The sequence below is a fragment of the Taudactylus pleione genome, unplaced genomic scaffold (genome assembly GCF_031769625.1).
Source record: "Taudactylus pleione unplaced genomic scaffold, aTauple2 ptg000500l, whole genome shotgun sequence".
Lineage (NCBI taxonomy): Eukaryota > Metazoa > Chordata > Amphibia > Anura > Myobatrachidae > Taudactylus > Taudactylus pleione.
The window spans coordinates 298877-317513 of NW_028284902.1; the positions used below are offsets into that span (position 1 = coordinate 298877).

Below are 18637 nucleotides of genomic sequence, written 5' to 3' on the forward strand. Positions count from 1 at the left end.
ATGGCAATGGCCGCACCACCCTAGCTATGGCCCTGGTATAATCTATTGGACGGATAGTTTGTAGAAAACAAAAATAACTGTAAAAAAAAAAAAATCCATTAATAAGGATTCATCGCAGAGTTGTCAGAATGGGTTAAAGGGCTGGAGAAGAGCCTGTCAGAATGTTTCTCTGGGTAATGTGCTGTAGGTTCCAGGCTTCCCTAGCAGAGCGCTTCTCAGTGTGCTCTGCCCCTGCTGTATGATTGCTCTGCTGCTGTGTGTATCATTGTGGCGTGCTGCTGCGTGTTACAAGGGGGGGGGGGGGCTCTGCTGCTGTGTGTATCATTGTAGAGTGCTGCTGTGTGTGTCATTGTATAGTGTGCTGCTGTGTGTTGCTCTGAGTGTTCTGCTGTGTTTGTCATTGTAGTATGCTGCTGTGTGTTACTCGGAGTGCTCTGCTGCTGTATGTGTCATTGTATAGTGTGCTGCTGTGTGTTACTCTGAGTGCTCTACTGCTGTGTGTGTCATTTTAGTGTGCTGCTGTGTATTACTTGGAGTGATCTGCTGCTGTGTGTGTCATTGTATAGTGTGCTGCTGTGTGTTACTCGGAGTGCTCTGCTGCTGTGTGTATCATTGTAGAGTGCTGCTGTGTATTACTCGGAGTGCTCTGCTGCTGTGTGTGTCATTTTAGTGTGCTGTTGTGTGTTACTCGGAGTGCTCTGCTGCTGTGTGTCATTGTATAGTGTGCTGCTGTGTGTTACTCTGAGTGTTCTGCTGTGTTTGTCATTGTAGTGTGCTGCTGTGTGTTACTCAGAGAGCTCTGCTGCTGTGTGTGTCATTGTACTCGGAGTGATCTGCTGCTGTGTGTGTCATTGTAGTGTGCTGCTGTGTGTTACTCTGAGTGTTCTCATGCTGTGTTTGTCATTGTAGAGTGCAGCTGTGTGTTATTTGGCGTGCTCTGATGCTGTGTGTGTTATTGTAGAGTGCTGCTGTGTGTTACTTTGAGTGCTCTGCTGCTGTGTGTATCATTGTAGAGTGCTGCTGTGTATTACTCGGAGCGCTCTGCTGCTGTGTGTGTCATTTTAGTGTGCTGTTGTGTGTTACTCGGAGTGATCAGCTGCTGTGTGTGTCATTGTAGTGTGCTCCTGTGTGTTACTCTGAGTGTTCTCCTGCTGTGTTTGTCATTGTAGTGTGCTGCTGTGTGTTACTTGGAGTGCTCTGCTGCTGTGTGTGTCATTGTACTCGGAGTGCTCTGCTGCTGTGTATGTCATTGTAGAGTGTTGCTGTGTGTTATTTGGAGTGCTCTGTTATGTGTGTTTCATTGTAGAGTGTTGTGTGTTATTTGGAGTGCTCTGATGCTGTATGTGTCATTGTAGAGTGCTGCTGTGTGTTACTCGAAGTGCTCTGCTGCGTGTCATTGTAGAGTTCTGCTGTCTGACTCTGAGTGCTCTGCTGCTGTGTCTTACTCTGAGTGTGCTGCTGCTGTGTGCCATTGTAGAGTGCTGCAGTGTGTTACTCGAAGTGCTCTGCTGCGTGTCATTGTAGAGCGCTGCTGTGTCTACTCTGAGTGCTCTGCTGCTGTGTCTTACTCTGAGTGTTCTGCTGCTGTGTGCCATTGTAGAGTGCAGAGTGCTTGTTGCTGTGTGAGTGCAGTGAGGATATGTGTCACAGACTAGGGAGAGCTGCTGCTGCTGCTGTCACAGCCTGTGCAGTACTGAGAGCAGCACCTATGCGTTAGTGCGCCTCTGTCCGTGGTGCTGAACGCAGCCAAGCTCAGCATCACAGCCTTTCCTGCTGCACCGGAGTCCTGACCGCATCCCACAGGCTCTTCCCTCCACTGATACTGCCCAGACTGCCAAGTGTTGCTCTCCCCGGGTGCTGAAGAGACTCTCCATTCTGCTTGTGGCTGCTGGGAACTGGTCTGACCATGTACTGATGGTTCCTGGGCGCCCATCTGTGTAAGAGGCTGCCTCTTACGCTGTTGCAATTCTGCAGCCTGGAAAGCGATGTCTATATAGAATTTTAAAGAAAGAAAAAAAAAAAAAGTTATGCATCTGCCTTCACGCCTGTCCCCCTGCATGGTGCACGCTTCTGTCTGTAGGCGGCTTCTGGAGCAGAATACTGCCATGGAGCTGAAGGTGCATCAGTCTGGGTATGAGCCCCGTGCCATGCCATTGCTGCTGCTGTTCCTGCTATTGCAATCTTAACGCTCATCCTCCAGCCACCTCCTCAGCTGCAAGTGGCAGAGGGGAAACCCATCCAGCAGGGATCTATCCTATCCAGGACTTCTAAGCAAGGAGCTATGAGGACATCATGAAGCCACTGCTCACATGTGGATTTAGTGCATTGCCTTTCTGCTTTTGGGGAGTCATGTTATTCCAATAAGCCCTGCTGAGGCTTCTCTGGGATTCCCTGTGACTGCTGTTCCATCCTACAGAGGTTTGTGCTGTGTGCCATGGCAGGGAGAATGGAGGTGCTGGACCCTTTTTCTTGCTGATATGGGTCCTCCGGAGTGAAGGATGGCCTCCCTAACCACAGACTCCTAACATCTGCCGAAAAGTTGTCCAGCTGCAGTAATCCTCGGAGGATTAACCCTTACTAGGTAAGGTCACACTTTGTATGAAAATTTCCAAAATTACTAAAACACTTATCCAAAATGTTTATACAGTTATAGACACATTACCTGCACTCCTACCTGAGTGCATCCCTGTAACTTGTATCCATACAGGAACTACAGTAAGTCTGGCTACCAGAAGTGGTGATTCTTCTGCTGGTTCACCATTTGCAGATAAAGTAAATTAAACATAATGAATAATTGTGCACAATACATTGCCCAGTAAAGTCTCACAATCTTCCCCCATGAAGGTGCAGTATCCCTCTTAAAAAAAAAGTCCATCTGACTTCCAGGCTATAGGATTCTAGACTGTATCAGGACACTGAAGAAACACATTTCACAAAACAGCCTTATTCTTTATTAAATCTCCTCTGTGAGCTTTTGCACCACACAAAACTGCAGTGTCAGTGCGTGTTCCTTACTGGGACTGGTCCATGTTGTACCCAGCTGATTTTCACACTATAACATGTGTTACGGCTTCAACAATGCAGTAATCTTTGATGCAGTAAACAAGAATAGCAGTTGAACAAGCTTTAGATTGCATTGTCCCATCACCCCGTTGTGTTAATTGTATGGGGGGGGGGGGGGGGGGTATTTTTGAACCAGAGTCCTGACACGTATACAGTTAATTATGCATTGTAGTGTTTTACACTTCAGATCACCCGGCAGAAGGGTTAATATGTGTTAGTGCTGCAGCTTGGCAGTTTATGATCAAAGTCTAGAATAGTGCAGCAAACATTCCTTTATCTGTATATGCATTAAAAAAAACCTTGAGGGTCAATGCTCCCTTCTATTAAATTGTCCTAGACACGGAAGCTATGGGCTATTTCCTGTGATGCATTTTCATAAAGGCAAATATATAATAAGAAAGGTCTGGAACTTCCAAGCCATATAAGTTTGTTCATTAGAAACCAGTTTCCCAAACGAGTCCGTAGGGACTTTGAATAGCCCCAGAATAACGGTATCACCCAACCAGGAACTGATGCCTCTCTAAACCCATGGAATGACTTATAACCGTTTGCTTATAGGAAAGGTCTGCACACCCCCACATTCCTATTCAACAGATTACAGATCACATCACGGGGTGTCAACCTGCACCCAGGAAACGATCCTCTACGCAGAAAGCAATACAATTTATTTATTAACATTATTTATTAACATTTACTTATATAGTGCTAGCATATCCTGTTGTGCTTTAATCCAGCTTCATCCACGGAAATAGAATGAGCCTCGCATATACAGTATTATTTGACTAGTGACTGCTCACACGTTTCCAACATTGTAACATTTCCATAATAGTATAATACAACCAGTGCATAGGTCATTTGGTACCAGTAACCTGGAGAAGATGTAAAGGCCATACCACCAGATCAGGCTATTCTATGAGCCCTGTGTGATGGGTAGGGCTCGTATCTCTTGGTTAGTATGTAACCAAGAGCCTATGGGGGCTCACTGTTAAGGTCTACACTGAAAACTATTATTTTCTCATTTGCTGTCTCTTTCACGATCCCCAGCTCATGCTTTCCCATCTTCTCCCCATTGCCACCGTCATGTCCCCTTGTATCTTGCTGTCTCATCCTTTTCCGTCTCTCTACTATACACCCCCCCTCCTCTCTTGTATAATAATGATAATTAATTACTTTCATGTATGATGGCCACATCATCCAGCAGATAGTGCCATCAATATAATATGTGTTTGCTGAGGATCACTGTCCTCTAACACTGAATGGGTTTAAGTACTGAACCAAAATAGGAAGTATGTGAATCCTAACGTCTGCCAGCTAATACAGTGTTAAATTAAATAAACTGTCATTGAAAGATGTGTCAGTATTCCAAAACAAAATGATGGCCTACTGTGGTCAGTCTTCATTAGTGGTCCATGGGAACATCCTCCATCCAAAATTACATTTACAAGGACCCTCATCAACTCAAGAGCAGAACAGATGACAGCACCAAGCTACCTTTCTACTGTACCTCTCCTATCTTTATTCCAGATAACAATTCATCAACACAGTTCTTGTTACAGCAATACATTTGGGGCCGGAGGTGACTGCAAATGGATTTTACATTGGCACTTCCAGCGGTTAAAACAATTAAGATAGACCCAGCCAGCAGGTACTTGGGATTTCCATCTGAGGTGTTATCCGTGCAGTACGTGATAAGTCTGCACAAAAGCAATTGTTGGGGCCTCTTGGACTGGGAGAGCACCAGGGCTCTGCTAGCTTGGGGCAATCTCCTTACTTCAGACGTATTATTATTCCCTGGTGTGTGGAGTGGAGGCAGCGAGACATCAAACTGAAGATGAAAGAGAAGAGGAGGACAAGTTCACACTGCGCCTGCTCCTGATAGGGCAGCTTCATTAGCACCACACTCAGACTGCAGATTCGTTATCTGCAGCTGGCTTCATTGAGTGAATGTCTTTGTGTGCACTGAGGCTGAAAGATTCAGCTCTTGCATATACAGTAGTAGCTCTCTGGCTTCAATTTGAGGCAGGTCCTGGAAGATCAGCTGCTGCCCAAATATCAGCATCTCAGGTTCATTACTGTTATCTCTTCAGGACATTAGCTTAGACATGGTGAAATTGGGTGCATGAAGGGAATAAAACAGAATTGTGTGTACACTGAGGCCCCGGATTGCAGCAGGTAGAGAGACAGGTGCCCGAGTACTAAGGGGTCTGTCTATGTACTAAGACTTGGCGAGAGATCAAGTACCAACCAACCAGCTCCCAACTGTCACTTTACAGGCTGTGTTTGAAAAATAACAGTTAGGAGCTGATTAGTTGGTCCTTTATCTCCATCCACTTTATCTCTCTTGAAGGCTTAGTACATAGACCCCTTTTGGTCAGAGTTTGTGATGGAGCCACGTGTGTACATCTGTTTGAACTAGTTGTGCCCATATAGGAATACTGCCTAGTTGTGCCTATAGTAATACTGCCTATGTTTATGTCAGTGTCACAATACCCATATTTTACATTTTCAGATTAAAGGGCCTATTTACTAATAAATGCAGTACAGCCCCAAAAATTAACATTCCTCATCACCACTTAACTGCAGTTTCTGCATGATTTAAATAAAAAATTAATGTTATATAGACGTAGGTCCTTTAGAGCTATAAGAATTATATATATTTTTTATTTTAGCATTTAATACATAAATTAAGTGTAAAACACACACACACACACACACACACACACACACACACACACACACACACACACACACACACACACACACACACACACACACACACACACACACACACACACACACATATACTGTATATATATATTTCAGTAAATTATATTGCTGCGTTCAATATTACCATAATTTATATTAGGCAGTTATATTCTGTGCTTATTCATTATAAGGGAAAATTCTTCCCCCACCATAAATCAGAATGATATTAGAAGATCCCTTTGAACCCAGTGACTATAATATAATGAATCGGCCTGTGGCATTGTGCCTGAATATGGTCCTGGATCTCTAACATCCTGAAATGAGAGCTTATTCCTCACACTGATGTACAGTATGTCCAAATTCAATTGAAATCCTTCTTTTTTATGTTTTTTTTTTTTTTTTTTTTAACAACCTGTCATTTTCTATAGCAAAGCCATTGAGTTATACAGCCCCACGTGAATCTCATGGGTCTCCCGCATAGTGACCAGTTGTATACAGTATAACTCAGACCTAGAGACCTCAGGGTTTTTTTTAAATTTCAATCAACACTAACTTTTTTTTCTTCTGCAGTTCTGGAAGTAGCTGTTCTTATGGGAAGTTGTTTTTACCACTAGCTCTGTTGCGAAACAACATCAATATATTTTATTATGGCACAAAAATGCATTATATAACTTATTACATTGCAGACTGAAAATGAACATTGAATATAAGATATGTAAGAAGACCTGCAAACTCTTTTACTTCAGGTCGCCGATCAGAAAGTTAATCAAAAGAGTATATTAAAACTGTTTATGCTGTGGAAGAAATATTAGGACTTTATATCAGTCTCTGGGTCTCATTTTATGTCAGTTGTTATACTGTATATGTGGTTTTTGTTTGTTTCATTGATGCTAACCTCTTAGTAATTCTCCAAATTCTTTATATAGGAAATGGAGCCATTTAAAAGAGAATTCTGCAAACTGCATTAAACAATACAGGCTCTGTGTAACCTCTCGGATGTAATTAGTTACTCTTTAATCCTTTTCCTCATTTCTAGAGTGTCTGATTCGGACAGACATTAAGATAGAGACTTTATTAACAAAATCGAGATTACAAACTGACCGGTAATAGTGTCAATGGTGCGTCTTACGGTGCCAAAAAAAATTACTTGTCTCTACATTTTTTCTTTATAAGTTGGATGAATCTGTATGGATGTCCCTCTCCTTCTCCTTAATTGTTGGAGGAGACTTGTAATTTATTCAATAATTCATCATATTCATAATTAATAAGGGGTGATTAAATGAGTTAGCCGTGTAAAACTGTATGCTGGATTTAATGTGTTGCATAATATGCATGGACTTGAGTATTCTGTATGGTAACGGGATGGAGGTGACAACTGTCAGGGATATATTTAATGATGGAGTACAACAGGACAATGTCATTGCAAGGTTTATAGACATATAAAACCTGTGGGATATTAAGGTATAGATTATAAACTGTATAGATTTATGACGTTTAGTTATTTTTATTGAGTGAGTGTGACGTGTGCTGTACAGTATGAGGTATACATTGCCGCACAATGAAATAACATATTTGTGGTACAGCGAGGAACCCTAACACTGCATTTGCAGAACCTCTTGGGAATTAAAACCGCCGGGTCTCGATCCAAAGGGGGCGAGCTGTCGATGTTGATTGACAGCTCGCCCCGTTTGGAAGGTGGGCCGGGGGGGTGGCAGCCCAAACGGGGGCGTTTCCATGGGAACGTCTACCGTTTGGGGGCGGCCCCACTGACATCACTAGTGATGTCAGTGGAGAGCTTCCGGCTCAGACAGAGCCGAAAGCTCTCCGGGGCTTACGACAAGGGAGACCCTACCCTAGGGTCTCGTCGTAAGCCCCGATGGTCGCGATGGTCTTGACCATCGCGACCATCACCTTAGGCGGTCGTAAGGCTGTGGGTGTTAACCCACAGCCTTACCACCGCAAAGGAGGACGTCTTGAAAATTCAAGACGTCCTCCCCTCATTCAGACCGACCGCACGCTCTGTGAGACCGGCTCTGAATGTGAGGTCCATTATCCCCCCGTTGGGATATTCTGGGGCCGATTGTGAGTTGGGAGCAAAGCAAAAATAAAAAGCAAGTAACTTTGCCCCTTGGTAAAACCATATAGCACAGCAGGTGGGGGAGAGGAAAGATGTGCAGAGAGTAAAGGTGCATAAACACGAGACGATACGATATGAACGATATCGTTCAACGATATATCGTTCTGTGTGTATTCAATGAATGACCATCGATACGCGCTTCCGCTGGACGATGACGACATCGTCCATCTTCCATACATGCAAGCCAACCTGGACGATATCGTTCATTCTCCATATGGGAAAACGATCATTGGTCGTTGATGATATCGTTGGTGTGTGGATGAAAAATATCGTTCATCCAGCACACCAGGAATTTCAAGGGGGATCGTTCGCTGAACAGACCGTCCCGTGTGTACCCAGCATTAGATTCGGGAGGGGCGTGGCCAAACTCAAATCTAAATTGTGGACCACATACAAAAGCAGCCAGTATTTACCCTGCATGCAAAAAAATTAATAATAATATGTGTATTTACACTCCGTGTAATGTAACATGTCTTCTTTCTGGTGGAAAAATTCTTGCATTTTTTGCTTTACTCCCGACTGTTTCTATAGCACCCCATATGAAACAGCCCGTCATGGTCTCTTTCTGTCCCAAACTCTGTGTCCCACTACAAGGAGAACTTCCAACTTAGTATATGTGAAAAGGGAATGATGTAAAATATAATGTGTTCCTTTCATCTATATCCAGGAACTTCACAATAGCGGCTCAAGTGGTGACATTGGGCCCTAATGCAGTGAGCATGAAGCCCTCCACGACTAATGATCTATGGGCACTTTGCTCGCCCAGGTAGATTAGACCAAATAACTGATCTTTGTGCTGTGTTTGCTATAGCTGGCAGTAGCAGTCCTCTATCCCAAACACACAAGCAGTGCCAGAGGGGCCAACAGCAGCCACAAAACAAATCAGTGTTCATGTGTCAGGAAATCAGAGCTTACCCTATTACAGCCTATTTCTAAGGGCATAATGGCCTGGGCTAATAATGCAGATGTGTGCTATTAGCGTACTACTCACTGCTGTACATACACTCACAGCTCCCCGAACCTCACAGAGCAATATAAAGTGAGGAGGGGGATACAGCTATTCAGAATATAGCAATGAGGCCTCATTATTTCTAGTTACACCCTCATGCACAACAACTCTGAATTGTATTAAGGGCTTTGATATGAGTGACTGCAGAGCTTGCAGCTCAGGATGATCTGGTGGATCCATGTCCTCCTGCTGGATAACCATGGTCATGTCTAATTTCCATCGCATCTGTTGTCTTGCTTCTGAAATGGACCAGTGAGACCAAATGAGTATCCACGTGAGATCTGTAGCAGTGATGTCACGTTAGTCAGTGCACTAGGTGTATGGCATAATGAAGCACCGACCGTATGTCAGCGTTGCCCCTAATCGTACAAAAAGAGCGACGTGGGAAACCGTCTCTTCCAGCCCATCCTTCCAGATCTACCCTAGATTTCCAGACTCTATGAAATTGAAAAAAGAGGTGATCAGCCTCCATTAACTAAGTGTCATGTTCTGTAATCAGGACATGGCAAAGTTTAAGCATATTGTCTTAAAGAGAAATACTGTTTTTGCAATACATTCACAATAAACACAGCTTTCGTACTAAGGGCCTGATTCAGATCCGCTCGCGAGCGCACACGCGCGAGCCCCGGAGCGAGTGAGAATTTCACTCGCTCTGGGGCTCACTACAAAACGGGGTGGCTGTTGATGTTGATCGACAGCTCGCCCCGTTTTGTAGGCGGAGAGGGGGGTGGCTGGACAAACGGAGGCGTTCCCGAAGGAATGCCTGCCGTTTGTGGGAGGCCCTACTGACATCATTCGTCTATTAGAGCAGGAAGCTCACTCGGGCTTGCGGGAACTGAGACCCTACCACAAGAGACCCTACCATAATCGCGACCATCGCCAGGCCGCTTGCAAAAGCTGTGGGTGGTCACCCACAGCTATGCGAGCTGCCTGGAGGCAGATTAAAAAAAAAAAAAAAAAAAATCCGCCCTGATTCAGAGCGAGCGCCTCTGAATCAGGCCCTAAAAACATCCAGGGCCAGTTCTTGAAACCCGATGTTGCCTCTATTTCAACATCCTATATCTTGATAGTAATTAACTCCTCTGAAATAGTTTTAAGTTTCCTTTCAAATGTTCTCTCTCCCTTTGTCTGTGCTATACATATCTTAATATGCAAAGCAACGCTCCATAACCAGAAAATTAATGGTTGGCAGTTTTTAATAACTTATCTTCTGTATCTACCTTACCTATGTTTTTCCTATTCAGATGTCTCCTCGTTTTGCTTTCAGACCTCATGGCAGCAGCTGGATCCAGTTCCTAGAGGAGTGGCGCACACTAAGTCTGACATTGGGGGATGGCTCTACATATTTCTGTAGCCTCCATGATTCTCTTGGCAATCATGACTTCAGCATCGTCTGCTTCCATCAACCAAGAAGACTACCCTGCCGATGACGGTGAACAGGCTTCCAGCAATGACAACTTAATATTTGATGACTACAGGGGCAAGGGCTGCGTGGACGACAGTGGTTTTGTGTATAAACTGGGGGAGAGGTTTTTCCCCGGTCACTCTAACTGTCCTTGTGTTTGTACGGAGGACGGACCTGTTTGCGATCAGCCAGAGTGCCCCAAAATCCATCCCAAATGCACTAAAGTGGAACACAATGGATGTTGTCCGGAGTGTAAGGAAGTGAAAAACTTTTGTGAATATCATGGAAAAAGTTACAAAATCCTGGAGGAGTTTAAGGTAGGGGTCCAACAGTATGCTCCATCACAGTAGACCTCCCCATGGCTTTAATAATTGAAGTGATGTTTTTTATTGATCATGTTTGTGTCATTTAAATACTAAGGTATGAATTTTTAAAAAACATTCTTACATTAGGGCTTTACCTATTACCTGGATATTAAGCTGATCCAATTTAGCAGAGTAGTTGCCATCGATTGTCTTCTCTTACACGTAATCTTTTATCACCTCCCAGGGGTTCCGATTTGATCTGATTTTGGTGTACAGATCCTCTTACAATACAATAGCTTTGTATGGTTGTAGGATATGTATAGGTTACATTGGTTGCTACATATGACACAATTGAGGCTGAAGAACCATCATCCAGAAATAACAGATGTTATGGTACAGAGCGAAGAGATAATGAGCACAAGCCCCTGAGCGCTGAGGGACAACATAAAAATACAGTTAAAATATATGACAGTACCTTTAATAATACTGTGATTTAGCATGGCTATAGATTAATTAGGAATTACTGATCAATAATACTAGATTGCTCAGGGGAGTTTTATGATAAGGTTTAGGAAAGAGCATTGGCTAATCGTAGGTCTAAAGTTAGGAAATGGATGTTTAGAGGCTTGGATTCATGTTAAGACCTTGTAAAGATGAGGACTACGACTAATATTTTGGTAAGTACTTTGGTTTTTACAAATTTTATAATTCAACCAAAGATTTTTTTGCATTGGTGATGGTGAGCAGCTTGAATTAGATTCTGGAGATAACGGGGGAGCCAATGAAGAGATTTGCAGATTGGTGCATCGGATGTTGAACAACAAGAGAAGAAGATGAGTTTTGCCGCAGCATTTAGGAAAGACCGTAGAGTGGAAAGATGGGTGAAGGGAAGGTCAGCAGGAGTTTGCAGTAGTCATGTCAATGGAGAATGGAGAAGGATTTTGTTGATGAGAAAATGATGAGTTCTGTATCAAATATGTTGAGCTTTAGGTAGTGTTCAGACTTCTAGGTGGAGATGGCAGAGAGGCAGTTGGATGCAGGATAAAATAGAATCAGAGAGGTCAGGGGAGGAGAGGCATGTTGTATTGTATCAGCATAGAGGTGGAAGTGGAGGTCACAGGAGCATATTTATGCAGTAAGAGATGAAGCATATAGAGAGAAAAAGAACCAAGCTTTGAGAGACTCCAAACTGGAGGAAAAAGTGGAGGGGAAGATGTGTCATTGGTAGAGACACTGAAGGATTGGTCAGAAAGGTGAATCCAGAAAGAGCAGTACTGCAAATACCAAGGAAGTGTAGAGCATCAAGGAGAAGAGAGTAGTGGACTTTATCAAATTCAGCAGAGAGGACAAGGACAGCAAAGAGGGAGAAGTGACAATTTGAATTTTCCATAAACAATTAATTGGTCACAGTGTGGGAGGAGGGTAGAGGATGGAAGCCTGATTGAATGGGAAGAGTGAGAGTACAGAGAGTCAGTCAGGCCATTGTAGACAAGCCACTTGGTAGCTGAAGAGAAAGGTAGGGTAGAGAGATCATCTCTTGAGGTTGGACATATGTGTTTTTGTGAAAGTTCCAGTGGGAAGGGACCAGTTGTAGAGGTGAGCTAAGTGCAGACAACCATTGGCAGGGAGGGAAGTGTAGAAGTTGGGAAGGAGACAGAAGAAAATGGTAGAGTGAAGACCTGTCCGTTTGTATCAGGGTAGAAAGAAGTGATGGAGGTTAAGAAGTTTTCTTGATGGATGTTGTTAATTTTTCCTTTGAAGTAGGTTTTGTGAGTCTGGTATCAAAGAGAAAAAGGTAGATGGATTAGTAGCTCAAGAGAGGTAGGGTCCAGAGATGTTTATTAAGGATAGGAGAGATGTGCACATGTTTGAATATGGAAGGGAAAATTCCAGTGGAGAGGGACAGGTTAAAATGGAGATCTAGGTGCAGGCAAGACTTGGTGGGGAGAGAGTCAATAAGTTGTGAGGGAATGGAGTTGAGAACACATGTTAAGGAGTAAGAGGAATATAGGAGTGTGAGCTCAGGGGAGTCACAACTTAGTAGGTAGGTGAGTGGAGTATATGGTGGAGGATTTGACTGAGCGCTCGCTCTGAATCGGGGCCGTCCTTCCTGGAGTGCTTTTGGCTCTATCAGAGCCAAAAGCACTCCCGCTGACATCACTTGTGATGTCAGTGGGGCCGGCCCCAGACGGTAGGCGTTCCCATGGTAACGCCTGTCTGGCCAGCCATGCCCCCGGCACGCCCACCAAAGGGGGCGTGCTGTCACTCACTATCGACAGCACGCCCCCTTTGTAGCGAGACCCATAGTGAAGGCTTGCCCGTCGCTATTCGGGTCTTGCGCATGTGCACAACGGAGCCGGGTCCTTCGTGCGCATGCGCACTGGCCCAACATCGACCCGCTTGTGAGAGCTCAGTGCTCGCGAGCGGGTCTGAATCAGGCCCAGAGAGTTTTGAGGCTGAATTGAAGAAGCTGAAGACAGTGCAAAGATGTGAGAGCAGGAGGTCCAGGGAGTGTCCAGTATAATGAATAGGAAATACTGTCCACATGAAGATGTTACAAGAAGCTACAGGAGACACTATGCAGTAAGAATTTAGTGTTGAAGTGCCAGTAGCATGGGGATGTTGAAATATCCTCGAACAAGAGTGGTTAGCTCTGTGGCAAGGAAGTGAGAAAGCCTAGTGGTGACATTGTCAAAAAATTGGGAAACTAACCTAAGGCAGGTGTGGGTGGGAGGGGAATAGAGAGACAATATATGGTACTTCAAAGAAGTAGAAGGAGAGGTCAATTTCTGGGGATGACACATAGGTGCAACTAGAGGACAGTAGGAGATATACTCCACCACTGTGCTAGCCACATGGGTGAGGAATATGAAACAGAAACCACCATAGGAGAGAGTAGCAGAGGAATTTGTGTCAGAGAGCGAGAGCCAGGTTTCAGTAATAGCATCAGACTAAAACGTCAAGAGAGAGTAATAGTTTCTTGTAGATTGATCTATTGTAGCTGCCCAGAGTGCACAGGAAAAGTGAGTTCGGAAAGTGGAGAGATAAGAATGAGGGTTGAATGTTTGGAAGTATGTGGTGGTTCAGATATTTTGACCTGGGAGAAGTAACATAGGAAGTGTGTGAGGCCAGGAACTGAGGTTAGACCAGCAGCCTGGAAGAGGAGCTGGGTTAGAAAGCACATCAAAGAGGGAAGTAGTGAGGCAACACAGACGGTGTAATGGTTAGTATTACTGCCTCACAGCACTGAGGTCATGGGTTCGATTCCCACCACGGCCCTACCTGTGCAGAGTTTGCATATTCTCCCTGTGCTTGCGTGGGTTTCCTCCGGGTACTCCGGTTTCCTCCCACACTCCAAAAATATACTGGTAGGTTAATTGGCCCCCAACACAAATTAACCCTAGTGTGTATATGTGTGCGCATGTGGTAGGGAATATAGAGTGTAAGCTCCACTGGGGCAGGGACTGATGTGAATGGACAAATATTCTCTGCAAAGAGCTGCGGAAAATGGGTAATAAATAAATAAATGTATAGGCCAGAGAATAGTTCCATTTAGTGTAGGCTAGGCTGTGAGGGACAGAGCATTTGAGGTTACAGGCAAAGAAGGTAATTAAAGGAAGGGTAGAGCTGAGATGTTTGAGAGACAAGAGGTGGAGATAACTAGGAGGAGAGTGGAAAAATGTGTGCATGTAGGGCTGGTGAGAGAAAAGACGTGATATTAGGGGGATGTACAGTAGTAGAGGAATCGGATAAAGTTTGGGGAATCAGCCATAGATAGAAGGGCGGTTGTAAATAAGGATATAGCTAAGCGGAAGTAACAGGAGTATTTGGAAATTAAGAGCATGAATGAGAAAATGTAGTTTGTTAATAAATTATAAGGCATAACAAAAAAGTATCGTGTGAAGGTGTGTGAGGTAAGTAATTAGTATGTGCTAAAGGTGAGGTCACATAGAGCAACACAAAAATGTATGCGGCAGCTTTATAAACAGTTAAATAGAGAGTGACAGCAGCTGCATGAGGTGAAGGTTAGGGGAATGCACAGGACAGTGTTAGTGGACCTCCAGTAGCAATGTGTCCAGGTACAGTGTTCTCCTTGTTTTCAACTTCGACTTCTGTTTACATCCTGTATAAACCTACAGTAACTATTCTTTATAAGTCTTAACACACAGTTGTAATAAGCAGGATGTAGCTAGTATCCCCGCTCAGAATACTTGCGCTATATGGTGTACAGAGGGTTTAGGAGGACACATTTGTATGCAGGAACATATTAGGAGAGAAGAGGGTCCGTGTGCAGTCTCCATTGGGGCCACCTCCTTTCATGTGGGTGGCGCAGGTGAGTAAACTTTAGCACACATTTGCCTACTCGACCAGAACGGCCGGAAGGCTTCCAAATCACGGGTGGTACTCCTGGTCGCCTCAAAGAGAAATCAAGTTTCCTGTAGCTTCACCGCATCTGCCCAGTACCTCCCACCTTCCCGGGTAATGTGGGCGGTCCGGGAGGCAGATGACGCGATTCGTGCTTTACAGCGCTGGTAATCTCAGCATTGAATAGCAGTGGGCAGGGCCACAATGACACAATCACACCGTCTTGCCTGGGCATCGGCCACCTATGCTGTGCCTCACCTCCCCCACACTCCCCCTGCCGTGCCAACACGATTGCCCTCTCCCAGAACGGGCAGCCAGAAAGTTGGCAAGTATGCTTTGGCACTGCGCATGCTCAGGACTCCAGGAACATAGCAGCGCCGCCAACACAGGACTCCGGAGAAGTGAGTATTAAATATGGATGCACGGTGTGCAGTGTGGGCCCCCTTTGACCAAGGAGCCCGTATGCACATCACACACCCTGCACCCATTATAGTGCAGATACCCAGGGCCGGACTGCCTATCTGGCACTTCTGCCAAATACCAGAAGGGCCGATGGCCAGATTGGCCAGTCCGGCTGCAAACCCCGGGCCGAGCAGCTCGCCCTCCTGGTGCTCTGTTTGGCCGGGACACTGAAAGACGGTGGCGTGCAGCAAGGCCATATCCCTTTTGTGGGCGAGTGCTTCTACGTCACACATTAGGGGGTCTGCACAGGGCTGCTGAGAAGCCCCAGTCAGTCCCTGCAGATACCCCACTGGAGCTATGGTACCTGCAGATCACATATAATAGATGGGCTGTCCTCACCAGCATTTTGAAAGTGTTCAGACATTAAAAGTCAACCAGAGGATAATTTTTAGTTCATAAAAGTTCTTCTTTTATCTATCATTTATCATGCTGATCACATCATAGTGAGACCTTTAGAAATGTTCTGTGTTTATTAAATATTGATGTGCACTTTATTTATTGGTACTATGATAAATGACTGGAGATGTATATAAAAAAAAAGTTTTAGAACTGCTTCTTGACCATGTTATGTTAAATATGGATCCCGTCATTCTTAGGACTAATTGAATTAAAGGAACAGGTCTCGTAAAACAGCCACATTTTGGTTATCTCTGTTTAACTAAAGCATCATTACAGGGAATTGGGTTCTCTTTACTTTATGTGACTAATTGAAGCAACTAACCTAACAAGCGCATGGCGACATACTGTATGTCTTATGCTGTAGTCTTTGCAAATCTGTTGTCTATCATGTTCATTCTGTGAGGCTCCCTTATCATAAAATGTGATGTTATTCATATAGGTGTGCAACTCACTAAATAGCCCAGCGCATCCTTAGCTTGTAGTGTCCAACTGATATTAACAAAAGCAAAAAACACTACATGCACAAGGGAGAGCACTGCACAGGAGTGGACAGCATGGTGGTACAGTGGTTAGTATGTGGTTGATTATGACCAGTGTGTTGTTTACGTGGAGTCTGCGTGTTCTGCTTGTAACATGGCTCCATAATGTAAATTGGCATTGAACTAGTTCTGGGTGGAATTAACTTAAACATAAATGCAAAATAAGACTTACCTGTATTCTGGCAATGCACCTGAACACATGGCTGCCGCAGTTCGGGGAGACTGAACTCAGTCCTGCAGGACTACAGGCTGCCAGTCTGGCCAGGACCAAGGGCAGTGCACCAAGACCGCAGCAGATGCTGAGGGACCCCACTGCCTAGTATCTCAGTGTTCATATTAAGGGAAGGGGTTGGGTACAAAATGTCTAGTCATCATATTGACATCCAACATGTCAACGTAATCATAATGTCGACATTGACCGCGTTGACATTCATTGTGTAGACAGTGATTAAATGTTGGCATGTTAGAATGTCGACATTTCATCTTGGTGGCCAAGTGCTGACTTTCCTTTTCATGGCGGCACCAGTGGCGTCTTTTTGGTCTTGGCAGTCATGTGACTGTGATTTCCAGATGAGAGCTCAGATTCTTCAGCGTTACGGTAAGTATTTCCACACTATCCCTAACCCTAGACCCTACCTCTAGTGCCTAACCCTAACCCTCATCGTGGCAGCCAGGGGACTTCTGTATCACTGACCCCCAACCCTCACCATGGCAGCCAGGGGTCTACTGTATCACTGATCCTAACCTTCACCGTGGCAGCCAGGGGACTACTGTATCACTGATCCTAACTCTCACTGTGGCAGCCAGGGGACTACTGTATCACTGATCCTAACTCTCACCGTGCCAGCCAGGGCACTACTGTATCACTGATCCTAACCCTCACTGTGGCAGCCAGGGGACTACTGTATCACTGATCCTAACTCTCACTGTGGCAGCCAGGGGACTACTGTATCACTGATCCTAACTCTCACCGTGCCAGCCAGGGCACTACTGTATCACTGATCCTAACCCTCACTGTGGCAGCCAGGGGACTACTGTATCACTGATCCTAACCCTCACTGTGGCAGACAGGGGACTACTGTATCACTAATCCTAACTCTCACCGTGCCAGCCAGGGGACTACTGTATCACTGATCCTAACCCTCACTGTGGCAGCCAGGGGACTACTGTATCACTGATCCTAAACCTCACCGTGGCAGCCAGGGCACTACTGTATCACTGATCCTAACCCTCACCGTGGCAGCCAGGGGACTACTGTATCACTGATCCTAACCCTCACTGTGGCGGCCAGGGGGACTATTGTTTCACTGATCCTAACCCTCACCGTGGCAGCCAGGGGACTACTGTATCACTGATCCTAACCCTCACCGTGGTAGCCAGGGGACTACTGTATCACTGATCCTAACCCTCACCGTGGTAGCCAGGGGACTACTGTATCACTGATCCTAACCCTCAACGTGGCAGCCAGGGGACTACTGTATCACTGATCCTAACCCTGACCGCGGCAGCCAGAGGACTACTGTATCGCTGATCCTAACCCTCACCGTGGCAGCCAGGGGACTACTGTATCACTGATCCTAACCCTCACCGTGGCAGCCAGGGAACTACTGTATCACTGATCCTAACCCTCACCGTGGCAGCCAGGGAACTACTGAATCACTTATCCTAACCCTCACCATGACAGCCAGGGGACTACTGTATCACTGATCCTAACCCTCACCGCGGAAGCCAGGGGACTACTGTATCACTGATCCTAACCGTCACCGCGGCAGCCAGGGGACTACTGCATCACTGTTCCTAACCCTCACCGTGGCAGCCAGGGAACTACTGTATCACTGATCCTAACCCTCACCGTGGCAGCCAGGGAACTACTGTATCACTGATCTTAACCCTCACGTGGTAGCCAGGGAACTACTGTATCACTGATCCTAACCCTCACCGTGGCAGCCAGGAGACTACTGTATCACTGATCCTAACCCTCACGGTGGCAGCCAGGGGACTATTTTATCACTGATCCTAACCCTCACCGTGGCAGCCAGGGGACTACTGTATCACTGTTCCTAACCCTCACCGTGGCAGCCAGGGGAATACTGTATCACTGACCCTAACCCTCACAGTGGCAGCCAGGGGACTACTGTATCACTGATCCTAACCCTCACCGTGGCAGCCAGGGGACTACTGTATCACTGATCCTAACCCTCACCGTGGCAGACAGGGGACTACTGTATGACTGATCCTTACCCTCAC

The 18637-nt window shown here is 45.4% G+C and overlaps 1 protein-coding gene across 1 annotated transcript in view; it reads left to right on the forward strand.

Moving 5' to 3' along the window:
• The first annotated feature begins 1665 nt into the window (after positions 1–1665).
• VWC2L (von Willebrand factor C domain containing 2 like) overlaps positions 1666–18637 on the forward strand; it is a 177188-nt gene continuing 160216 nt past the window's right edge. The window contains exons 1-2 of the mRNA XM_088449898.1: positions 1666–2581; positions 10183–10637. Of these exons, the coding sequence (XP_088306024.1) occupies positions 10248–10637 (390 nt within the window). The 5' untranslated portion in view covers positions 1666–2581; positions 10183–10247. The remainder of the gene's footprint in view (positions 2582–10182; positions 10638–18637) is intronic.